Source organism: Aspergillus sclerotioniger (genome assembly GCF_003184525.1).
Source record: "Aspergillus sclerotioniger CBS 115572 chromosome Unknown BO94scaffold_21, whole genome shotgun sequence".
Taxonomy (NCBI): Eukaryota; Fungi; Ascomycota; class Eurotiomycetes; order Eurotiales; family Aspergillaceae; genus Aspergillus; species Aspergillus sclerotioniger.
The window spans coordinates 25,580-49,629 of NW_020291011.1; the positions used below are offsets into that span (position 1 = coordinate 25,580).

General features: G+C 55.1%; 9 protein-coding genes across 9 annotated transcripts; 4 read left to right on the forward strand and 5 right to left on the reverse strand.

The window, feature by feature from the left end:
• Positions 1-49: 49 nt before the first annotated feature.
• On the reverse strand, positions 50-4,670 carry BO94DRAFT_536968 (class I myosin myoA). The gene is made up of 10 exons (XM_025612161.1): positions 4,405-4,670; positions 4,079-4,315; positions 3,978-4,023; positions 3,427-3,909; positions 1,679-3,376; positions 1,536-1,627; positions 1,240-1,487; positions 815-1,193; positions 632-794; positions 50-576 (listed from the first exon to the last, which is right to left on the reverse strand). The coding sequence occupies exons 1-10, from the start codon at positions 4,405-4,407 to the stop codon at positions 146-148; spliced, it is 3,780 nt and encodes a 1,259-aa protein (XP_025465343.1). The 5' UTR covers positions 4,408-4,670; the 3' UTR covers positions 50-145.
• An 858-nt stretch (positions 4,671-5,528) lies between these two features.
• Positions 5,529-5,884, reverse strand: BO94DRAFT_470597 (uncharacterized protein; the record flags this gene model as incomplete). Its single annotated transcript, XM_025608346.1, has 2 exons — positions 5,529-5,715; positions 5,775-5,884. Coding segments are annotated over 2 exons (297 nt in total), but the record flags the coding sequence as incomplete, so codon positions are not given.
• Positions 5,885-6,268: 384 nt separating this feature from the next.
• On the reverse strand, positions 6,269-7,487 carry BO94DRAFT_520628 (OPA3 family protein). The gene is made up of 2 exons (XM_025610118.1): positions 7,280-7,487; positions 6,269-7,219 (listed from the first exon to the last, which is right to left on the reverse strand). The coding sequence occupies exons 1-2, from the start codon at positions 7,337-7,339 to the stop codon at positions 6,431-6,433; spliced, it is 849 nt and encodes a 282-aa protein (XP_025465345.1). The 5' UTR covers positions 7,340-7,487; the 3' UTR covers positions 6,269-6,430.
• A 206-nt stretch (positions 7,488-7,693) lies between these two features.
• BO94DRAFT_536971 (CDC5/polo family serine/threonine-protein kinase) lies at positions 7,694-11,947 on the forward strand. Its single transcript, XM_025612162.1, has 5 exons — positions 7,694-7,789; positions 7,930-8,418; positions 8,475-8,917; positions 8,965-11,071; positions 11,123-11,947. The coding sequence occupies exons 2-5, from the start codon at positions 8,107-8,109 to the stop codon at positions 11,684-11,686; spliced, it is 3,426 nt and encodes a 1,141-aa protein (XP_025465346.1). The 5' UTR covers positions 7,694-7,789; positions 7,930-8,106; the 3' UTR covers positions 11,687-11,947.
• Positions 11,948-11,951: 4 nt separating this feature from the next.
• BO94DRAFT_601945 (uncharacterized protein) lies at positions 11,952-13,847 on the reverse strand (the record flags this gene model as incomplete). Its single annotated transcript, XM_025616403.1, has 5 exons — positions 13,112-13,847; positions 12,725-13,061; positions 12,402-12,680; positions 12,105-12,304; positions 11,952-12,000 (listed from the first exon to the last, which is right to left on the reverse strand). Exons 1-5 carry the CDS (start codon positions 13,447-13,449, stop codon positions 11,952-11,954), a joined length of 1,203 nt encoding a protein of 400 aa, XP_025465347.1. The 5' UTR covers positions 13,450-13,847.
• A 1,665-nt stretch (positions 13,848-15,512) lies between these two features.
• Positions 15,513-18,135, forward strand: BO94DRAFT_496218 (SLC26/SulP family anion transporter). The gene is made up of 3 exons (XM_025609283.1): positions 15,513-15,851; positions 15,898-16,043; positions 16,090-18,135. Exons 1-3 carry the CDS (start codon positions 15,590-15,592, stop codon positions 18,064-18,066), a joined length of 2,385 nt encoding a protein of 794 aa, XP_025465348.1. The 5' UTR covers positions 15,513-15,589; the 3' UTR covers positions 18,067-18,135.
• An 81-nt stretch (positions 18,136-18,216) lies between these two features.
• On the forward strand, positions 18,217-19,469 carry BO94DRAFT_520638 (NAD(P)-dependent alcohol dehydrogenase; the record flags this gene model as incomplete). The annotated part of the gene is made up of 2 exons (XM_025610119.1): positions 18,217-18,417; positions 18,501-19,469. Exons 1-2 carry the CDS (start codon positions 18,259-18,261, stop codon positions 19,467-19,469), a joined length of 1,128 nt encoding a protein of 375 aa, XP_025465349.1. The 5' UTR covers positions 18,217-18,258.
• Positions 19,470-19,606: 137 nt separating this feature from the next.
• BO94DRAFT_548043 (nucleoside-diphosphate-sugar epimerase) lies at positions 19,607-20,837 on the reverse strand (the record flags this gene model as incomplete). Its single annotated transcript, XM_025613374.1, has 4 exons — positions 19,607-20,094; positions 20,171-20,485; positions 20,549-20,754; positions 20,812-20,837. 4 exons carry the CDS (start codon positions 20,835-20,837, stop codon positions 19,607-19,609), a joined length of 1,035 nt encoding a protein of 344 aa, XP_025465350.1.
• Positions 20,838-22,092: 1,255 nt separating this feature from the next.
• BO94DRAFT_567370 (MFS general substrate transporter) lies at positions 22,093-23,862 on the forward strand (the record flags this gene model as incomplete). The annotated part of the gene is made up of 3 exons (XM_025614626.1): positions 22,093-22,398; positions 22,441-22,838; positions 22,882-23,862. 3 exons carry the CDS (start codon positions 22,093-22,095, stop codon positions 23,855-23,857), a joined length of 1,680 nt encoding a protein of 559 aa, XP_025465351.1. The 3' UTR covers positions 23,858-23,862.
• Between the last annotated feature and the right edge of the window lie 188 nt (positions 23,863-24,050).

The following is a 24,050-nucleotide window of genomic DNA, read 5'->3' on the forward strand; positions in this document are numbered from 1 at the left end:
TATGGGTTGTGTGATGGGGTGGCATTTTGTACTGTTTATGAGCTGGTATTGTAGTTTGGTTATGTCAGGCAAATTGCACAGCTATACATGTCTATTTTGATCTACCGGGTATGTACTCTAGCTCATCGTATCTCTTCCAAGGATCTCACCACTCATCATCGTCATCCTGGTGTCCTTGCATCGCGTGTTGTCGCGCCTTCAGCGCCTCTGCCAACCCTCCCGCCAGACTCGCGTTCGATGCGCTGTTTGGCGTCGCCCGTCCACTTCCTCCAGATGAGTCGTGTGAGTTCATGCTCACTGCGCTGTCACGAGGTGCCGCTGGAGGCGCTGGAGCCACCTTCCGTCCGGTCATGTTGGGTCGCTTCACTGGCGGTGCCGGCGGCGTGGGCTTGGACTTGGCTTTGGCGGCCGCCGCGGCTGCCGCCCCGTTGGTGGCGGGCACCGGGCTAGCCCGCGGTGCGGCCGGAGGAGGTGGTGGGGGGGCAGGCTTGGGTGTTGCGGCCACTTGCTCCTCGAGGTAGGCTTCGGGCGTCCAGCCCTGCACCGACGTCGCCGTGTTCATACACAACCACCACCCTGCAAGCATTAGCTGATGTGTACCGACATGACATACATGGATGGTGTCACTTACCATTTCCTTCCTTGGACACGATCTGCACGACCTCGCCCGCCCGGATCGACAGCTCGTTGGACTGGTCGCTGTTGAAGTCGTACAATACCTTGGCCGTCGGCTTCTTCTGCGCCGGGGGGCTCGCCGGGGGCGCAGGAGGCGGCGGGGGGGCGCCCGGCCAGAGCTGGATGATGCGTTCCGGACGTGTTGCGATGCGGCAACCGCGGCAACAGGCTGAGGGACCGGCCTAGGTTGTGCTGCGGGCGACACGGCTGGTCGCGGGGCCGGTGGTGGTTGCACGGCAGCTGGCTGCGCCGACTGAGGCAGAGGCTGGCGTGCCGGCACAGGCCTGGACGCCAATTTGGAGGGCCCGCCGCCGGGGCCGCCAGGACGCAGCAGCTTGCCCTTCGTGACGGGTCTCGCAGCGACCGCCTTCGGACGAGGCGTGGGCTTGGAGACGGAGCTGGGGGGCTCGCCTGCGCTCGTGTGGACGGTACTGCTCTTGTAGCTATCGACACCGGCCCCGGGGTCCTTCACGACCTTGACCGTCGCCAACTTGCCGGGCTTCTTGTTGTATTCGATGCTAGCGAGGGTCAGTGGCGCTCACGGCAATATGGAAACAAACTTACTGATCGGCGATCTTCAGATTCAGTTGCCCCCGGAGAGCATTGGTGAGGTGCGTGAAGAATTCGGTCTTGAACACACAATTGATGAGCGGATCCGGCTCCTGTCCGCCCACCACGAGCGAAAACCAGTCATCCTGCAGGTTCGATGTGCTGACGGACTTGATGGCCCCGATGGGTATCGTTCTCTCGGACGCAATCTGGAGCTGGTTGTTGACCAGCGTTTGTGCCACAATATAGACGTGTCGGTTGGTCTGCGTGGTCAGCATGCATCGGGGGCAGAAGCAGACAACGCAACTTACCAGAACAAAGATTCGGGGGGACGGCTTGCTGGACCGGCCAAACTTGGAAATCAACACTTCACCCCGGCAAGAGAATAGAACATTTTCCGATCCTAACCCATTAGCAACGGTCGGGATGTACTCTGTAGAAAGGTCCAACTTACCGCTAATGCCTGCACCGTTGCGGATCATCTCGCCTGGCCCCCCGTTGTTGCCAACTCCCACGTAATCCCCGAGGAACCGTCGCGATCCGAGCAAACTCATCCGGCGACGCTCCTTCTTACCCTGGAGGACCTGGTGTCCTTGATCACGTAGCTTGATGAACTCGAGACCACCTGTCATCCGGCGCCAGAACCGCTGGATGCGCGTGGCACACTCGATCCGGTAGCGCAGGTAGTTGCGCCAGGCACGCTGAATGCGAATTGCCATATTGTGCCAGTACCGATCGCGCATCGCCTCCAAGGCGAACAACGTCTCGGGTGTCTTGACGAACACCTTGGTAAGACCCATCTGGTACTCCTCGCTGGGGATACTGGTGTCTTTCAAGATCTGCCGAGCGCCCGACTCCGCATCGCCCGTCCAGGTGTAATCTCCAGCATACGACGTCTTTGGCGACAGCAGGTAGAATCGCTCCACGAATTTATCGAACGTTTGACGGTAGGCGAAACCTGCACGACGAATCCGGACGTTCTCCTGCAGACCGAGATATTTGATCTGGTGCAGAACGTTTCCTTGGTTGTACTCCCGGGGCGCTTTGTTGTCATTGGGCTTGATTGTTCGAATGTAGGAGGGCTGGGCCTTCATCAAGGTCGCCACCAACTCGTTGGCCGACAGCTTGATCTTGTCGCTGGCCGTGGGCGGACGCCTCTTGTCGTCCTGGTTGACCTGGTTAGGGAAGAGGGTGTGCACAAATGGATTGCCACTGGACCCAACGAGGTTCAGCAGATCCTTCAGCAGCTGGTCCTTGTTCTTGTCAGTCATGCCCTCGACGGCGTAGCTGACATCACCGGCGTAGTGCTTGACGATGAACTGGCCCTGGCGGCTCTCAAAGTTGGGGTTCTGGCCGAGGAAGTTCAGTCGGCCAACGAAGGTGTTGTCAGCCGCGCCGGAGTCGGCGTGCGCCGTCGCGCAGGCATCGTTGAGGGCTGCAAAGACACCGGGCGGGCGCTTATCTTCAATCAAAGAACACACGACCTTGTTGTCAAAGTACTTGATGGGGGTCCACTGAATCTGCTCGCGCGCATACTCATCCTGTTCCGCTTTCAGGGTCAACTGGATGAAGATTTGCTGCAGCTTCTCATTGACGTAGTTAATACACAGTTGCTCGAACGAGTTCTTCTCGAAGATCTCAAACCCGTAGATATCCAAAATACCAATGGAGTTCGCGATCGATCCTCGAGCCGTCAGAGAGGAGTTGACGCGCCCGACGATCCAATCAAAGAGGTTGAAATAGATCGCCTTAGCCAACGCATCCCGCACAGCCAACGCCTGGACGGTATTCAGAGGAACCTCATAGACAGACCCCCGGCGACCTCCGCGTGCCGTCTCCATCAACCGGATCGTGAGCGCCTTGTTCACCTGGCCGGGATCGACTTCCAGCAAGTATGCCACAAAGTTGACCACTGACTGGTCGGTGATGGCTGCGTTCCCGGAATCGTCTTCTGAGAACTGAACGTTGCCGATCCACAGAATGGCGGCCAGCATGCGGAACACATCATCCTGTTCGGCTTCCGACATTCCGATAACGCCCATTGCATCCAGGGTATCTTTGAATTCGGCCGTATCATCAATTCCGGGCACATCATAGCACTTCGATCGGCTAGTGTACTGGTAGGTCTGAGGTTGCTGCACACCGAACATATCTAAGACAGACGTCAGCTCGGATCATAAAAGGCCAACCCAATGCGCCTACCTCGGTACTTTTGCGGTGCAGCCTTGGTAAATTGGTAGAAGATGTGGAAGTTCCGCTCGTTTGTGATTTGTCCCACCACTCGTGATTTCTCCAGCAAGTAGTTGGTGATGTTGGCACCGACCGGCTCGCCGCTGGTGTTGAACTCCAGTTCCAGGTATTTTCCGAAACGGGAGGAGTTGTTGTTGCGCAGGGTCTTTGCGTTACCAAACGATTCCAGCAGCGGGTTGGTGGCCAGAACCATGTCCTTGGTCTGTTGGATGGACGAGTCGCTACCGCCGGACACACTGGCGATATACTGCATGAGACGCTTGGCCGCCTCCGTCTTACCCGCACCCGACTCTCCCGAGATGATCACACACTGGTTATCTTTGTATGACTTCATGTTGTAGTAGGCGGATTCTGCGACCGCGAAAACGTGGGGTGGGACTTCGAGGCGGTTCTTCCCTCGGTAGGACTCGAGGACGGGGTCGGTGTAGATGCCCACTAGGATAGGGGATGGAGTCAGCCACGCGACCATCAGAAGGGTAGGCGCCTCATGGGAAAGTACTCACAGTCACGGAACGGGTTGACGGACACCAGCACATGTCCAATGTATGTCTAGGTGTCGCTCATTAGTCCATTGCCTGGCCATGAGGTGATAGTGAGGGCTTACGTAGATCTCGTCATGTTCGAAGCGGAGTTTGAGGTTGTCGTTGATGGCCTCGTTGGAGATTTTGCTGAGCAGGGTGAGATCTGAAACACCAATCTCCTTCTTCTTTGTGCTTTCGAAGGCGGCCTTTTTGACCTGGGGCTTGCCCGTCTGTCGCCCGTCGCCCACATCGGCGGCGGCCTTGGAGCGACCGAAGCCCCGGCCTTTCTTCTCCCCGCCAGCCGGACGTCGTGAATGTCCCTAAATTGGAGGCACTGGTCAATACCACCGTTGGCAGCGAAACCCAGACCGTGCCGGTCGGACTGGAAGCGAAATGGGGCGCGACTCACCATGGTTGTGGCTACCGACCTCCCCGGATGTTGCGCCCAAGCGTCACGATATCTGGCCTATCAGTCTGGACCAGGATGTGGGCGGATAAATTCACAGCGGAGACGGAATGAAGACCGCGGGGGGGTGGTTCATTCCAGGAAGCGAGTAAGTGATGGGAGGGACCCGCAAGAACAATGTGTCTTGGAGTAGAGGGGTATAGGAATGCGAAGAGATGGGGGAGGGAGGAGAGGGAGGAGGAGGAGAGGAAGAATGACGAAGGGTGCCTGTGGAGGAGGAGTTGACTAGGAGGGACTAAGACGACTAAGACGACTAAGACGACTAGGAGTGCCTAAGGACTGCTAAGAGAGGAGACTCCTGGCCGGTCTGATTCGGCGGGCGGGCCGATGGGGCCTGCGCCACACTTGGGTTGCGCTGCCTCAATACGCGCAAGCAGTCTGGCCGCTACCCGATGCTTCCCTGGTTCTCCCATTCCAGTACCACTACTCCGTACCTATTAGTAGGACAGTACTCACAATGCCCGTCAAGTATGCTGTTGCCTCCGGGGCAAAATCCCCGAGCGCCAGTCACCCCTGGGTCCCTGGCGCTAACGTTGGGATGGCTGGCCGCACACGCCGGCCGGAGGCACCGACGATCCAAGGGACGCCCCGGCTTTTGGTGCCTGAGGCATGTGGAAACGGTTCCTTCTCCCCCTCACTACTACGTCACGCCTGCAGCCATCGAGATAGTACTTCGTAGCTCCTCACCCAAGCGCATCCGGATTTCCATCGAACAACTGGGCATTTCACCAGGCAATCTAATTAGGGGTGGGCAGTCGATTGTGATTGGCAACTCTCCATGACAACCCAACCCCCTGGCCAGGGGACACCGAACTGGATGCGCTCCACTCCCGAAATATATTTTTGGCCGTGTGTACCTAACCCCCTCCGTCGGATTCCTGTATCCTTGCTGCCATCATCGTTGGGCAACGACGCCCACGTGACACCACTACTGCTTCTATCTTACACAACAGAGAATACCACATATCCTAGACCCCTTACAAACTCAAGGGGCAATTATTCAATTGCACGGCTGTAGCTTCTGATCCCCTGAATGGTCACCGGTGCTCCCTCCTAGCGCATGGCTTCTAGAAGTCGACATCGGAAAGGCTGGGATAGGAGCTAGACCCTGCCAATGCGACAGAAGACTGCAAAGGTGGTCGCGGGATATCTCTCGTCTCTAGGTTGGTGATGTATTCCTGCATTGTGGACAGCAAGCAGGCCGACTCTGCAATGGGAATGATAGGGAGCATGGCCGGAAGAGACTCAATCATTCTGCACCGTTAGAAATGTTAGTCCCCGGGGTGAAAATATAGTATAGTGTCAATTCCTACAGTACTTGCAACGCCACCAGCCCCTTAACGTGATACCTCCCACTCGCGCAGCTGAACGGCGTCTCGGAGAGGAGAAATGCAATGGCTTTCTTGCTGGCACGACTGGAAAGTGAGAGCTGGCGTAGTCCGGATATAGTACTTTGCGAGGCGGATGGCTCAAGTGCTGAAGCTGTCAACAGGAGAACGCTCAGCGTTGCTGTATTCCCCAGACGAAACTCGAATTCATGCCCCGCCTGTAGTCCACTTTCTATACACGAATTAGGGAATCAAAAACCGATGAGCTTCTTAGGTTAACCAACCTTCCATCCCAGGGGACATTTCCAGGATCGGTCCAAGGGCCCTCCATACAGAGCGCCCTCGGAGTGAAGAGCAGTACGTGCCTCGAAGAGAGACTTGAATATCGGTATCCATTGTGGATGAGTGGTACTCAATCGCAGATATACAGGACAGAAAGAAATGAAGATAATGAAGAGAGGAGTTGATTAAGTCTATGAGCCGCCTCCACTAGATGCTCCCAACATCCCCGCAAGTTTGCCTCGCCCGTGCTGTAATATATAAGGGTATCCCAAGATAAATAGCAAAGTCCTAGACTATATAGCGCCCCAGTGGTTCTATAACGGTATGTACAGTAACGTCAATTCCATTGCCGATATGGATTAAGCCTTCTTCGGCTCTGGCACTTTCTGCTCAGGTTCGACTGGCTTGGGTGCCGGTACAGCTGCTTGAGCATCGGCCGGTGGCTTGGTCGCGCTCTTGCTCTCCTTAATCACGGACTCTGCCCGTTGTTCGGGAGTCTCACCGAAAGGAAGATACGATGCGATCCAGGAAAACAGGCTCGGCTCCTCCGGTGTCTTCACTTCCTCCTCCTGCTCAACGTCCCAGACCTCGCGCGGCAGGATCCGTGCAGATGATCTCGGGAGCTCGCCGTGCTTGGCTTTCTGTTGAAGCAGCTCCTTCTCCAAGGCTAGTAGGGCCTGCCGGGCAGCCTTCTCAGACTGCTCCAGTTCCGCCAGCCGAGTCTCCACGTCCTCCCTGCGGGTTGTTTCTTTCCTCCGAGAGCGCCATGACTCAAACACGATCAACCCACCTGCCACGAGGAACAGAAACGTCTCACTGATGAATGTAGCACCCGACTCGATGGCCTTGGACTCGGACAATGGTCGAATGTGAGGTTTCGGCGCTGGCTTTGCGGCTTCCTCGGCTGCCGCTTTGGCTCTCGCCACGGCCTCCTCTTCTGCTTTCGCCTCGGCTGCGGTCTTCACGGTCGGGGAGGTTGGTTTGTGTTTTCGGAGCTCTGCTTCGGCAGCCGCGCGTTTTTGCGATGCGGCGTTGTCACGGATGTTGCCTAGCCGGAGGCGCATGTCGATGCGGTGAAGACCTTGCGCCATGGAGACGCAGATGTGTCGGAAGCGTTCATGTTCACGAGCCTGGGCCTTGAGTTGGTTCTTCGGCGTGTCAGCATGTTCCTGTCAGGTGCAACCACTGCATGGGTGGAGGAAGCATACGGCGATCGGCTTTGACAACGTGCGGATGACGAGGGACGAGAGTTTGAGCGTGAGGGACATGGTGGACGGAGGGGACGGGAGAGGATGAGGAATATAAGGAGGTAATATATGTTGTGAAGAGTGTAGATCAATGGCGTGGATCCATTAACAATTGAACAGTGTTCTGGAAATAGCTTGCATGATGCCTGAAGGTGGTCGAGGATGATTCATGATGGCGGACTGGATTGTCAGGCAGCGAGGAGCGCAGGGCTGCGCATAAGCCGCGGGATGTGCGTGCTGAGGTCAGCAATGCGCGTTGTTCCGGCAGTCGGATCAATGTTTATCGATTGCCGTTTCGGGCAGTTCGTTTGGGCGTCCGCCCGGCAGCTCTCCGTCTTTGCTTCTGTCTATCCCTACCTCACACCCTGAGTTCCCCCACCTCCCCTCGGTCGCAGTCTATCTGGTCGGGGCGGCGTTGGATGCATCCCATTGTTTTTGAGCGTCACTTTTTTCATTATTTGTTTATTTCCAGTAAGTCGAGCCATTGACCCCAAATCTCCCCTGGTCCGGCGGTATTCCATCCCCGTGCATTCCCCCATACGGTGGCTGGCACTATTCCGGCCCCAGGTCGCATAATACCATTGTCCCTCGTGGGCGCTGACAGTCGATAGGAGCATCGGCCGAAGTACATAAATTATACCCCCAGTGCGCTGTACTGTCGTTCATCGTCTATACCGTCTAAGTTGATGTCCGCTACAATTGTTCGCTCTCGGAATCACCTGCCATTCCCTTGGTCGCTAGTATTGATACCCAACTGTTTGAAGACATAGAAAATGCTCGAAGACAGGATGGAGGCGCTATCGCCACGGTCGACGAACCAGATGATCAAACCCAAGATCTCAATGGAGCGCAAAGTGTTGGATAAGAACGCCAACGCCGCCGCCGCCGCCGCCCAAAAAGCTTCATCAAAAAACCACGCACCCCCACCGCCGTCACTGGTTCTAGAGCCGGAGGAAGATGGAGAGCGATACTCGACGGGCGCGTTTCTTGGAAAGGGAGGCTTTGCGATCTGCTACGAAGGGACATTATTACGGACCGGTCGCGTTTTCGCAATGAAAGTTGTCAGATCCGAGATGGCGCAGAAGAAGATGCAGGAAAAGGTACTGGAGCTACGCAAAGTTGATGATGCAGCGACGTATGCTGACGAATGTGTTAGTTTCGCACCGAATTACAGATCCACTCGAAAATGCGCCATCCTCACATCGTCGGATTCCATCGCGCCTTTGCCTTCGACAGTAGCATATATGTTATTCTGGAACTGTGTCCGAATGGCTCCGTCATGGATATGGTCAGAAAGAGGAGATGCTTGAGTTTGCCCGAGGTCCGACGGTTCATGATCCAGCTCTGCGGCGCGATCAAATATCTACACAAGCGTAATGTGGCGCATCGGGATCTGAAGATGGGAAATCTGTTCCTGGATAAGAACATGGATATCAAAGTGGGTGACTTTGGTCTGGCAGCAATGATCATGTCCGAGAAGGATGAGAAAAGGAGAAAGACGTTGTGCGGGACGCCGAACTACATTGCGCCAGAAGTTCTCGACAAAAGCAAAGGAGGTCATACCCAGAAGGTAGATATCTGGTCATTGGGAGTTATTTGGTAAGGTCAAGTCATTTTTGCAGTCACTCACAGCTAATCATTTCCAGCTTTGCCATGCTTACTGGATACCCGCCATTCCAATCAAAAACACAGGAGGAGATTTACAAAAAAGTACGAAACCTCGCATACGTATGGCCAAAAGGCACCGAGTGCGCCAACCACATCCCCGAAGAGGCCAAGTCGCTGGTGAGCTTGTGCCTCAACCTAGCAGAAGAAGAGCGCCCTGAACCGGACGATCTCGTGGAGCATCCTTTCTTCAGGATGTACGACGGCTGCATTCCTAAGCGACTTGATCCAGCCTGTTGTGTCGGAAGGCCTATCTGGCTCAAGCCGGAGGAACCCCGCGGCGATCGAATGATGTATGGGAACAGCTTGGAGTACGACGAGAAGCTGTCCGGTTATATTGAACATGTGGACGATCCGAGCCAGCGATATTTGATTTGCCGAGCGGCCTTCTACACCCTCTGTGGCGTGGGCAGAAAGCCGGACGGGACTGCCCGTAAAGCTGCAGGGAAGAATTGTTCGAAGTCAGCATATGCCGAGTGTCTAGCGGAGGAGGAAAAGGGCTTTCAGCCAGTCATACCGCTACCAGAGGACATCGTGTATAGATACCCCCACGAGCCGATGGGTGATTGGAGCGACCCTGACTCTACCCTACTGTCCCGCCGAGATGGATCGTCATTCGAAGACAGTGTCATGTCACGAAAGAGCAGTGCACCTGCCCGGACCAATGCGGCATCTCTTACTCGAACTCAAGCAGCATTGGCTGCTGCCCAGCAGCGGCGTAAGGAATCGCAGAGTCATGCGGCGACCCTGCGGCAGCAAGCAGTGACGGGGAGAGGGTCTGTCCGGAAGATTGCAGCCATCTGTGACCCGGCAGCCCCGCCAGCAAGAACTCTGTCCGACGGGAGAGAGGCAGAGGGCAACTTGAATGCTGCCGTCGTGCCTTCGGGCGGCCTGGCGGAGCGGCCAATTCGCACACGGCGTGGCGTGGCAGCATCATACTCGGGCTCGCTGCGGGATCTTGACCGAAACATTCCGCCACAGATCCCCAAATCCAGTACAGCACCGGATGTTTTGGCGATCGGAAAGACTCGCTCCCAGACCCGCTCGCAGTCCCGGCGGTTGGAGGCTGCCAACCAAGAAGCTTGCCATGGACCTCTGGTTAAAGAGCGCTCTGCATCGGTAGCGGTAGACGATCTGCCGGTCAGATCACGTCAACCTTCGCTACGGTCGGTGCCGAAACCAGCAGCCAGAGATGTTCTCAGGGAAAAGGAAGAGCAAAAAGATGTCGCGAAGGAAGAACCGAGACTGAAAAGTCAACCTGTCCGCCCTGAACCTACTTCGCAACCCTTGAGTCGGTCTGGCAGCAAGACTGCCTCATCCACAAGTAAGCCCCGTTCGACACTAGGCTTACATCCCTTATTCCACCTGGAGGATCCATGGGAGGCGCTACCACGAACGTCCCTTGATGATGTGAACATGGATCTCCGACACATGCTGTCCAACATGGTCCCTCACTCGGCGGCTCGGAGACGAGCTGGCCTCCGGCGACCACCGCATGCATATGTCATCAAATGGGTCGACTATACGAACCGGTACGGCATCGGCTATGTCTTGGATGATGGCAGTGTAGGATGCGTGTTCAAGGCTGAGAATGGCCAGCCAGCGAGCGGGGTCGTAGTGCGAGACGGCGAGAAACACATCCGGCGTAAAGCCCGTAGCCAGGACAAACACGAGGGAGCCACTTACGTGTATCCCGAGGCAGACCAGCTCATCCCTCGCAATGGTAAGATGGTAGAGTTCTACGAGAATTGCACCAGCGACTTTGCTGAATGCCGCGGGGGGATTCGGAGAGCTTTGATTTCCCCGTCATTGTTCGAAGTCAAGTCTTCTTCCAGCGGGTCCTCTGGAGCGGGCATCAAGATCCGCACCAACTCCGGTCTCGACTGTGCCCGGGCAGATGCGGAAAAGATCAAACGCGTCAAGCTGGTTGACCAGTTTGGCAAGTATATGATCGGATCTTTCGGCCGACATGGAGACGATGCTGTTTTCGAGGACGAGTTGGGATCCGGTAGCTCGGGCCAGTTCATCAAGTTCTACCAACGACTAGGCAACGTCGGTGTCTGGGGATTTGGCGATGGTGCTTTTCAGGTATGTCCCAGTCTGCACCATGCAATATGCCCATATTGACAAAAATCACAGTTCAACTTCCCCGATCACACCAAGCTCGTGATTGCGCCGGGCCGCACGAGAAGTTCATCTCCCTGGATTGACTTTTACCACCTCTCGCCGTCAGCTGCCCGGTACCTCAGCACGAAGGGCAAGATGCACCCGTCCGGGTTCGACACACGGGCTGTGACTTCCGACGAAGTTTCCACCTTCCTCGGCATTGCCTACGGCACTGGTGTGAGCTCTTCCGACGAGCGCGTGCGAGACATCCTCGATGCCAATTCGTTTCTACAAAAAATCAGCTTCATCAAAGAGGTGATGAAAGGATGGGTGAAGCAGGGACGCCTTGGAGGACGACCGACCCCGGATCGGACTGGCGGCGCAGGTACAGGCCCGATGGAGTTGTTCTGGGAGGGCTCCCAGGAGCGGGCAGCAGGGGGAAGTGGCAGCAAGTTTGTGTGGGTGACGGTTGGTGCACCAGGAGGCGACGGAGAGTACCGGTCGGTGTCACTGAAGGAGAAAAAAATCGAAGCAGAGGAGGACCGCGAGGGGGATGCATTGAGAGAGCGGCTCCGGATGCTGGGCAGACCACTGTAGAAGAAGAGAGGAGTGGTCTATCTTTACGACGATATGACAAGCCTATTTTTTGTGTTTGCTATTTGCGCGGTATACTTTATGGTTGGCATGGCGCAGACGCCTGTCCGGGTTGGTTTATATCAATTCAGTATTTGAGCAACTGGCGACTCCACCAGGTTGGTGGTTAATCATACTTAATTGCTTTGAGGACTTGGCTTGGGTATAAGAATTTCAAGTACTATAAGATCAATCTCGAAGATACGGTATAACATTCTAGTCCAAACAATCAACCATCGTCTGATTCCTCACATGTACAATGATTGCCCTCGTAACTTCTAAGTATGTGCGGTCACCGCGTCATAATAAGCTGGTGGTCTCCTCTGGTGGTTCTAGTCGGAATTGATTAGCTGGGGTCTAATGGCCAAGTCCAGCGACTTACCTCGACCCAATCGTTCTGCTATAATCCGTGGTCCCTCCTCGGCGACCTTTTCGAAGTTCGGTCACAAACTTGTCGTAGTCAAAACTAGACTTGTCGTTGAACCTGATCATGTCATAATGGTTGGCATTGATGGGTAAGTGCCTGGAGGTTCCGTTATCCTTTGCGATGGTGAAAATGGCACTCTCGGCAGGGATGACGATCTCTAACGTGGTGGTGGATTATTTCCACTTCCTGGAGACGTGACTGAACTGTTAGGGTTAGTAAGTGGTGGCGCGTGACATTCTAGGGGAGACCTACTTTTATCGGATGGATAGGCATGGTTTCGTAGAGGGAGATGGCCTGTGAGCCAGGCAATTGGAAATAATTGTTGAAGCATTCGCGGAGTTCCGTTTGCAGATCGGAACTCATGACTAGGCTTCGCACGAACTTCTCGTTTGGCTGGCCTTTCGCCATGGCCGTTATAGACTTGTCGGGGAAGCCTCTCTGCGGCACACCGAAGAAGACTACTGCGTAGGAAGAGACGAAGAAGGCCTGATCGGCGTCGCTGTTCTTTGCCTCGGATGCTTGCACCAAAGCCTGTCGGATGTCAGTGGCGAGTTGCAACTGGGGCATAGACCTACCATTTTGATGATGAGACCTCCGAGGTCATGATCAATTAGGATGAGCGGTCGATGTTTCTGAGTGATGTTAGCGCTGGATCCATCCAGGTTCAGTTCTGCGGATCGACTCACTGCCTGTCCGGGCCGGGCCATGTGGATCATCCGTCGAAGGTCATCCGCCAGTTCCCCAAGGGAAGCTTCGGATTGACCATTCAACAACCTGGCGGCGTATCCATACGTGATAATCCGTGCTTTCGGAATAGCTTCCGGTAGGAAATCACGCAACCACATGGTAGGTTCCCTTTCTGCCGCCCAGGACTTGAACGCATGACCATCGAAGCCATGGATGGCGATGATGCTGAACAATTAGTCCTGATGCCGTACAAGGAATGGCTCTGATCGACTTACTCAATCTCTGCTAGGTCCCCAGGATCTATCAAGGGGGTTGGACCGAGGAATGTATCCTCCACCCTCACGTGAACACCGTTGTCACCAATGGCTTCTTTGAGTTTGCTCGCCAGGTGGCGCAGATTTTGCCCTCTGGAGAAAGTGACGGTGGCGATACAACACTGCGACGTCCCCGACACTGGTGAGGTAAGAGACCAAAAGCAGACGTTGGGGTCCTGAGACCTATCGCTGAGATTGCTGTGTGGTAAGCTTGAGAGGATCCTCCCAAACTCCTCCTTGGACATGCCAGGCGGAAGGCATGACACTCGGACGGTGTGATACCATGTGTCCGGCGTCATGTTGGTGCTTGGGTCCGGTGTCAAGTCCGGTAAGATCTACACCATGTCAATGAGAGAGGAAGGCGAATGCTGGGGGCTCTGTTGGTGGATATCAGGAGTCGAATACGGCGGTAAAGATGCGAGACCTCATACGAGAGCAAATGAAGACATAGAGCAGAGACAGACAGGTCTTATAGGGCACTGCGCTGAATGCTTGCACAAAGCCGACCGGCAGCTGTCTTCTTCAGATATGCAATCACCGAAGTGATAGCATGATGTAGTCAGCGTGACACGTTGGATGGCATCAACCAGCTTGCTTCAAGGAAGAGGATGCTATCCGATACAAACGGATAGCTGGTGACCATCAAAGAAACCCGGCAGGTGCGATTCGCATTGTGACGGCAGATTTCTTTGTTAACAGCGATACAGATGCCATAAAGATATTCAAGCTTTGTCCTTGTTGGCAATTGTACAACTGCCTAGAAAGCCTGTGCTTGCTTGTCTTTGCCTACCGGATTCTGGATTGGCAGCCACATCCTTGTGTCGAATACTTCCATCGACATGTTGGAATCATTGGAATCCCCACGGTAGTATTGGCAGTTTCCTGAACAACGAGCATAGCAACAACAAGGGCCTTTGATCTAGCAGCTCTTCAAGACGATGGTCCACGCCATCCCGAAGTACTTGAATCCAATTGCGTGGCTCCTTCCGTTGTGGATATGAAGCAAGACGCGAGTCTCCAGTGGGTGGGTCTGGGGTCAAGCTGGATCCCACGCATGCCTGGTTAGAGTTTCGACCGTGTCCATCGTATTGACTGCCAGTAGGTAGTCTAGTCTGATGGCAAGTTTTGCTAGCGTCGCCACCGTCGTGTTGGTCGGAGAATCTCTGTGTCATGGATATGCGCCTCACGAGGGATGGCGAATCGAGGGAGAGGTATAGTCGGTGACCCTCTTTGGCTGTTTGCGCACTGAAACCTAGTTGATTTCTTTCTTTTCATTTCAGTGATTTAGTGGGGTAAGTGCCCTTGCCCTGGCTGAGGACATCGGCACCACTTTGGTTGACTGCCATGTTCTCCGATCTCGTCATTATTGAATCGGACATGCAAATCCGTAGGTCAGCCACACTTGATGCAAGATCAATAAAAGTCCGTACTGTGTAAAGCGCTGCAGGATGAAGGTGGGAGAGGGTGCAGCCGGGGAGGCGACCAGGGATCCCGCCGGTTAGCAGATGGCGTGCTCGGGGCTAAAATCCCGCCATGTCAGTGGAGATAAGCAACCCACTTGGCAACTCCCAGGCAGATGCAGCAGCAGAGGATATGATGGTCGAGGCAGCCCTCGTATACAATCCAGCTGTGTTATCCGAATTGCCTGGTCAGGTCGTATCTGTGCCATCCACGGCCGGATAAAGTTGATCTAATGACCAGAGGGGATGGCGAGCTTAAATTCCCCAGGGACACGGACCCTCTGACACCATCTTTAACCTTGAGTCTGATAGCCTGATTGGCTGGGATGGACCCATCGGGATGCGAACCAGGCAACAGTCAGAAAGCCACTGGAATAATCGGATGTGATTGATATCCGCGGAGAATCGAATGGGTCGCTGGTGGACCCTGGCCCAGCCCTATCCCGTCCCATACGCACGCATCCCACTGCCTCGGATTCTGCAACAAACCTTGAGGATGGTGGCATCCCTGTATGATTTTCTGTCTATGTATCTTGTTATATTCCAGACCGGGAAGGAGGTCTTGCGCGACAGGCATCCTGGGTGGTGCATCCACAATTTAGAGCAGAGAACCTCAATGAAACCGGCTAGGATAAAGAACCCGGACTCGGGAGACATGATGAAATTTCTTGGGCAACTGGGTCAAGAGGGACCAATTATCGATGGCCGATGGGATATGCCTCGCGTTAGTGTGGTGAGGTCAAAGTAAGAGCTGACAGGCGCTGGAAGTCTGGGCCGCACATGGCGAGGCAGCTCTCTGGTGCATTCGTGTTTTGGAGCTAAAATCACGACATCGATCCCCTGTCTCCGACCCGCCCAGTTGGATATCGCCTATATACCTTGCATCGGTCCTCATCGGTTCCCCTCCATTGCCCCTCATCCTGAATATTATTTTGCGTTCCTGAGTCCGGTTATCCTGCCCGATAACTGCCCGCAGAAGATGTCCACCAAGGCTGGCCGGTTTGCTGCAAAAGCCCTGGGGATCGATCTGACATCTAATCCTCCCTTGGATGCTCGCGATGCACCGGTTCTGCCCGAGCAGACTGGCTCCTATGTTGAGGTCGAGCCGACCGCGGGCGAATGGCTGCGAGGGCTGGTTCCCTCGGGCCAGCAGGTCTACCACTACTTCTACAGCATGTTTCCGTTTCTGCACTGGATCATGAGCTACAACCTTCAATGGTTCATCGGAGATCTGATCGCAGGTGAGCCAGTCCCGCCAGCCCTGATGAGACAATATTGATGGTGTAGGTGTTACGGTTGGAGCGGTGGTCATTCCCCAGGGCATGGCCTACGCCATTCTGGCCAAGCTGCCCGCGGAATATGGACTGTATTCGTCCTTCATGGGCGTCCTGATCTACTGGTTCTTTGCAACCTCCAAGGATATCACCATCGGAGTAAGTGATCCATCTCGGTGACATGGCCAGCAGCTTACCCAGTCAGCCGGTGGCCGTCATGTCCACTCTTGTAGGTACCATCATCATCGACGTCCAAGCGAAATACCCCGGTGTCGAAGCGACAACCATTGCTCAAGCCCTGGCCATCATCTGCGGTGCCATCACAACCTTTATCGGCCTGTTCCGACTGGGCTTCATCGTCGACTTCATTCCACTTCCCGCTATTACAGCCTTCATGACCGGATCCGCGATCAATGTCTGCGCCGGACAGGTCAAGACGATGCTGGGGGAAACCGCTAGCTTTTCCACGCGCGGTGCCACATACGAAGTCATCATCAACACTTTGAAGTACCTGCCCACGACACAGATGGATGCGGCGATGGGGTTGACAGCGTTGGCAATGCTATATGCCATCCGCTCCGCCTGCAATTATGGAACCCGGAAGATGCCCCAGAAGGCGAAACTGTTCTTTTTCATCTCCACGCTGCGGACCGTCTTTGTGATCCTGTTCTATACCATGATCAGCGCGGCGGTCAATGTGCATCGTCGCCACAACCCGGCCTTTAAGATGCTGGGCAAGGTTCCGTATGGCTTCCAACACGCCGGCGTCCCCAAGATCAACGTGGACATTATCAAGACCTTTGCTCCGGAGCTCCCCGCGGCGGTGATCGTGTTGGTCATCGAGCACATTGCGATTTCGAAATCGTTCGGTCGCGTCAACAACTATACCATCAATCCTTCCCAGGAGTTCATCGCCATTGGTATCGCCAACCTTCTGGGGCCTTTCCTGGGCGGGTATCCGGCCACGGGGTCGTTCTCTCGCACGGCCATCAAGGCCAAGTCCGGCGTGCGGACGCCTCTGGCGGGTGTCATCACAGCCATTATCGTCCTTCTCGCCATCTACGCTCTGCCCGCCTTGTTCTTCTTCATTCCTAGCTCCTCCTTGTCGGCGGTCATCATCCATGCGGTGGGTGACCTGATCGCCCCGCCGCGCGTGCTCTACCAATTTTGGCGGGTGTCGCCCTTGGATGCCGTGATCGCCTTCATCGGGATTATCATCATCATCTTCTCGACGATCGAGATCGGCATCTACTGCACCATCTGTATGTCGCTGGCGGTGCTGCTGTTCCGTCTCGCCAAAGCCCGGGGGCAGTTCCTGGGTCATGTTCAGATCCATTCTGTTGTGGGCGACCACCTGGAGGAAACCGGATCCAGCAAGGAATTCAACCCTGCTTCCCAGCTGGCATCCTCCCGAACTGCCTTTCTGCCCCTGGCGCATACCGATGGGTCTAACCCGGCCGTGCCCGTGCTGCAGCCGGCCCCGGGGATTTTCATCTACCGGGTGTCGGAAGGCTTCAACTACCCCAATGCCAACCACTACACCGACTACCTGGTGCAGCACATCTTCGAGACCACGCGACGCACGAATCCCTCGTTGTATGCCCGCCCGGGAGACCGGCCATGGAACGACCCGGTTCCCCGCAAGTCGGAAAGCGAGGACCTCTCGCAAAAACCGGTGCTGCGGGCCGTCATCCTGGATTTCTCCGCGGTGAACAACGTCGACGTGACCTCGGTGCAGAACCTGATCGATGTACGAAACCAACTCGACCGATATGCCGCGCCGGATCGGGTGCAGTGGCACTTTGCGCACATCAACAGCCGGTGGACCAAACGCGCGCTGGCGGCGGCAGGGTTTGGCCGGCCTTCGGAAGAGACCCCGATGAAAGCGATCTTCAGTGTGGCCGATGTGAGCGAATATGCAGAGGTGCCGAAGCGGGTCAGCGACATTGAGTCCCAAGATGGCACGGTGGTGGGAGGGGAGGAGATTTCGAAGCAGACTGCCGGCGGAGATGACAAGACGTCGGGGATGTTGAGGATCCGCGAGCGACGCGGAGAGTACAAGAGGGCGGTGGCGGTGGTGACTGGGGTCAACTTGCCCTTTTTCCACCTGGACTTGACGAGTGCGCTGGAATGTGCGGTGGCCAGCATGTCGGAGCACCCCAGCAAGGCACCAGCCAACTGATACCCACTTTGATGATTAGTTCTTTAGATTAGTACCTAATGTTATGACCCGTATAGACCGATGTATACCATCGGCGCCTCTTTCGGCGAAACCCTGCCGTGTTTAATCCCCCGTCTTGCATTTCCTCCTTCAACATCCCCCCATAACCATCTCTTCCACACCACCACATCTCAGACAAAAACTACACACAGCATGGCCTCCCATTCCCCCCATGTCACCACCATGATCAACCCCTCCTGCCTCTTGTACGGACCTGGAGACGCCCGCTACGAAGACCGCCCCATTCCCATCATCACCTCCCCCACGGACGTAATCATCCGCATCGCCTACACGGGGGTCTGCGGCAGCGACGTATTCCCCCCTATCCCCCATTCCCCACATCTCCCCCCCCCCCCCCCCAAAAAAAAACAACCCCAACTAACCTGACCCCACAGGTCCACTTCTGGCACCACGGAGGCATCAAACGCCCCATCACCCCAAACAACCCCATAACCATGGGCCACGAAGCCTCTGGCATCGTGCACGCCATCGGATCCGACATCACCACACTATCCCCCGGCGACCGTCTCGCCCTCGAACCGGGATACGCCTGCCACCGCTGCAACATCTGCAAATCAGGGCACTACAATCTCTGTCCGCGGATGAAGTTCGCGGGCGTCCCGACCATCTACCACGGAACGTTGACGCGGTTTTTCAAACTGCCGGTGGATTGCTGCTACCGGATCCCGGATAGTATGGGATTAGATGAAGCAACGTTGATGGAGCCGTTGGGGGTGGCGGTGCATTCGGTGCGAGAGGTCGGGGTGGGTCCCGGGATGAGGGTTTGTGTGTTTGGGGCGGGGACGGTGGGGGTGTTGTGTATGTTGGTGGCGAGGGAGTTTGGAGCTGATGGGGTGGTGGGGGTCGATATGAAGGGGGGGAAGTTGGGGTTTGCGGGGAGGTTATGGGAGAGAAGGAGGGGTTTGGGAGGGGGGTATATTCTTGACGGGAAGGGGGAAATTCAAGAGGAAGGGAAAAGGATGTTGGAACGGTTTGGAATGGATGCGAATGAAGGCGAAGGGTTTGATATAGTGATTGAGGCGACGGGGGCGGAACCCTGTATGCGATTAGGAGTGGAGGTGTTGAAGGTCGGAGGGAGGTTTATGCAGACGGGCCTTGGGAAGAGGAATGTCACGTTTCCTATTGGCACGATGGCGGAGAAGGAGATTATGCTCAAGGGATGTTTTCGTTATGGACCGGGGGATTTTGCCCTCGGAGTGCAATTTGCGGTGGAAGGGAGGTTTCCGTTGAAGAGGTTTATTACCAAGGTGGTGGGCTTTGAGAAGGCGGTTGAGGCGTGGGAGACAACAGCCAGGGGGGAGGGTATGAAGACGTTGATTCGGGGGGTGGATATGCTAGAGTGATTCTGTGGGCAGCTGAAATACATGTGGTCATGTACTATGTATTGATCTTGTAAATAACACTGGATGCATCCGGGTGGAGTCTACCTTGCTCGGTGCATGATAATTATAAACCTATCAATACCCAGTGATGTAGGGTATCACTTCATCCTCTCCACCTCATCCTCCAGAATCTCCGGCAGCGTCGCCTCCAAACTCGGCCTCGACGGCGTCCATCCCAGCACCTTGGCTCCTCGTCGGGCCCGTCCTCGCGAGTTCATCCCCCAGCTCAGCGACTCATAGCCAGCATACTTCTTCGCATCTTCCAGACTAATCACCCCCGCTTTCGCCTCCGAAAGCAAACCCAACTCCACCGCCGTCTGCGCCATCGCCTTGGCCAACTCCCCCCACACATGCTCCCCGTTCTCCGTCAAATAATAGGCGCGCTCACCCCAGAGCTCGGGATCCTCCCTGCCCTGAACCGCCGCTTCAGCCAGCAACACATACAACTCACTCAAATCATGCACATGGATATTATTCCAAGTGGCCTTTCCTTCTCCAATAATCGGACCCTTTTTAAGCCGCAGCGTCACCTTAGCCAACTCATACGCCTGTCTACCGCGCTGAGACACCGGACCCCTCCCACGTCCTGCACCCATTAGCCCCATACCCATACCATACCATACCATAATGAATAGAGCAAAGAGGAAGCGGCAAAAACATACCATAAATAGTAGGCGGACAAACCAACGCCGTCCTCACCACCCCCTTTTTAGTTCTCCCCGTCTCCAGCACCACCCGATCCACATTCCGATGAAACGCATGATCCGGCAAATTCAACAACTCCTCCACCCGATCCCAATCATCATACACCTTCTCACTATACTCCCCAAACACATTCCTGTCCGTATCATGGAACGTCAGAATCCCGGTTCCACCTGTATGCAGCCAGTATCCAGGCCTCTCTCTCGAGTGGCCTTTTTCCAGACCGGTGGCGATGGCTCTAGCGGCGCCTTCGTGGTCGGAGGCGTCGGCGGTGTCTGTATTACATTAGTATAGGGAGCATACATGTTGTGGGTATTGGGGAAGGGATGGGGGAATACGAAGAACGATATCAGCCTCGGCGCTTTCTTTTTCGAGGAGAGATGAATCGTCGAGGTCGCCGATTATAACCCGGATGGAGGGGTATTGGGCTTGCACTTTCTGGGCTTTCTCGGGGGTGCGCACTAGAGCGGTGTAGATGTATTCGGGGTGTTTGGCGAAGAGGGCGTATAGGGCGTCGCCGCCGATGTAGCCGGTTGCGCCGGTGCTGAGGGGGTCAGTGTTAGTGGGGGAGGGGGAGGGGGGTAAGTTGGGGGGGGTTTACATGAAGATTTTGGGGAGGGTGGTCATGTTTCGTTTGCTTCGTAGGTAGTATATGTCTGGGTGTGCGGTGGGATTTGTTGAATTAAGCTGCCATCTGCCATCTGCCATCTGCCATCTGTTATATGGATGGAAGCGATGAGTGAAGTCATGACATTAATCAGCAAATGACGTGTGGTTGGCCAGTTGCTGATTGATAAGCCCTTCCGCCTGCCTGATGCGGTAGACTCGGCCGACGGCGGGTGCCGCTGACAGCATCCGGGGAGGGTTTCTCTTCCCAGCTTAGACTCCGCATGCAGGGCTTTACCCCTCTTGCAATGCCGGAATTGTCGGGTTGAGGGATGCTTGGTTGATTCTCTGGTATATCTTCGAACAGAAGGATGAAGGTGCAAATTCTGCAGGCAGCAGTTACCTTCTGAGGATCAGAATAAGTGTGCTGGACTGTAGGTTTCTGGATAGGAATAATTGTGGTGATCTCTACCTGATGGGTTGTTCCATAAGAGGAATGCTACTGGCATATCACATGTGTCTTGGGTTACACCAACTGTCTTACGTGATATCTCAGTGGCTAGCTGCATCTGAGTACACCAGGTGGATCCGGCATTTGGATCAGCTTGGACCGTGAGATGTCCAGCCTGAGACTTCTTCCAAGTCAGCAACATCAACATGCCTCAGGCATAACAGACAGACATGGTACTGGCCCACATGCAGTGAACCGTGGGCAGTGAATAAGGTCTACTCGTCCACTGATAATCATCACTTGTTAGTCACATCAGTGGGTCACTGTGGCATGACCAAGTGTTATCACATTCTTCAACTTGAAGCTTGACAGATGAAAACTCGGACAACCAATGGCAAACCCATCATAGGCAGCTCCCCGTTCTCATTTGAGGGCCGCGTCCAAAAAGCTGACGCGTGCCCCAGGTGGGTCGCTTCTCCGATGCTGGCGGGTGAAGTTTCTTCCACAGCTGTCAGTGCCCTCGGCTTTATCCTGTGGACGCACAAATACACTACAAAGGGAATATTATCTTTGCAAATGGGTTATATATGATGGGATTATATGTCGCACACAATGAGGATGCTTGATGTTATGCTGATGTTCATGCTTGATGTTATGCTTGACACTTCGCTCGGATGGATATCAGATCGGTGAATGTGACTCACCACATCTCCGCGGCATACTTACGTACCAGATAAGGCAGTCTTGGCCATCGGAGAGGCCCAAGTCTGCGTCTACATAAGCGGGGTCGTCCCACGTTCAAGTTTCCCACTGCCAACTAGCAAAATGGCAGACCACGTTGCAGCTGCCAGTGATGACATGACTCGGGAAAGAAACATTGAGGCCCAGAGTGCTTTTGCTTCCACCCTGGTGCACGATGTTGAGAAAGCCCATCCCAAGGAGGTGCCAGCTGACAGGCCGCACACCAACGTGTATGGCTCAGCCATTGACACTGCCCCGTCTCAGGCGGGAACGGATGCCGTGTATGCGGCCAAGGCAGCCCTGTTGAACCAAGCCTTGATGGACATGGGCATGGGTCTGTACCAGTGGATTTTATTCATCATCACCAGTGTGGGATGGTTCTTGGATAGTGTATGTTTCTACCAGCAGTTGAAGGCCTACTAACATATTCAGTTCTGGTTGATGTCCTTTACGATCATCGCTCCCTCCAGCGCCAACGAAGCCCAATTCTTCTACTCTGACAACAAAGAGGCATATCTGTTTATTAGTCTGTATGTCGGTCTGACCACCGGTGCCACGGCCTGGCCCTGGATGTCCGACATGCTGGGTCGGAAGTGGATGTTCACGAGCACTCTGGTCCTGATGGGCATGGGTGGTCTTGTCGGAGCCGGTATGCCGGCCTTTACTGGTCTCTGTGTCGTTGGCTTCGTTGTTGGCTTTGCAGTAGCCGGCAACCAGGCCGTGGATGCGATGATTCTGCTGGAGTCGGTGCCTGCCTCCCACCAGTTTCTGGTCTCCATGCAGGGTGCATTCTGGGGATTGGGACAGTTGGTGGCATCAGCTGTAGGATGGTGAGTATGCCACCACGGTTATCGACATAACTAACAATAATAGGGCATTTATCGCCGAATACACTTGTGGTACCGGCCCCGACGAGGTCAGCACCGGGACCGCCCTGGCGCACCAGTCGCGCGCCACCAGCAGCAGCTCCTGTCACTACGTCTCGAACAAAGGTTGGCGCTACGTGTGGTGGACTTTCGGCTGCATGACACTGTTCCTCTACCTGTGCCGGTTCGCCTTTCCGCTGCGTGAAACACCCAAATATCTACTGTCCAAGCGCCGCGATGCCGAGGCCACCCAAATCGTCAAGGACATTGCCGCGTACAGCAACCGCAAGACCTGGCTAGAGGAGTCGTCGTTTGCTCGGATTGATTCTACTGTGGATGCTAGTGCACCAGAGTCTCGTCGCCAGTCTCGGTCCAAGTCTCTTGTGTCCTCCGCGGGGGCTATCGGCGTTGCCGTACTCTGTCTTCTCTGGGCTGTGACAGGCCTGACCTTTGTCCTCCACAAGACCTACATCAGCAAATACCTCGCCACCAAGGGCGTCTCCGCAGTGACAGCCACCAGCGTGACCACCGCCTATCTCTACAGCCGCTACCTATACGTAGCACTATGTGCCATCCCAGGCCCCATCATCGTGGGTCTCCTCATCGAGGCCAAGGGTTTAGGCCGGAAGCGCACGGGAGCCATCATCGCCGTGCTGACGGGGCTGTTCATGTTTTTGGCCACGGTGTCTCGGTCTCGCAATGCGCTGCTAGGGTTTGAATGCATCCTGTCGTTCCTGCAGACGGCTACATTGGCTGTGTTGACCACTTACACGGTGGAGGTATTTGCAACCCCGTGCCGCGGCTTCGGACTGGGTGTGATGGGTCTCTCGTGGGGAATGTTTGGACTTATTGCGAGCATTGTCACGACGTTTGAGGGGAGTGCAGCGGATGGAGCGGCGGTGTGGTTCTGTGGTGCGATTTGGGTGGTGATGGGGGGAGCGTGGATGGTTGTTCCTGAGACGAGGGGACGGGCAGCTGCTTGATGATGACGAAGATAAGGCAATGAAGATGAAGGTGATGACAATGATGGTGATGATATGGATGATAGACGAAGCATACGACAGATGATCGACGGGGAATGCAGAAATTATGTTGGGGCATGTTCTACCTACGCCAGTAGCTAAAGGGTACATCCCTTTGGTATGATGGTAGTAACTTGACAAATAATCATCTCTA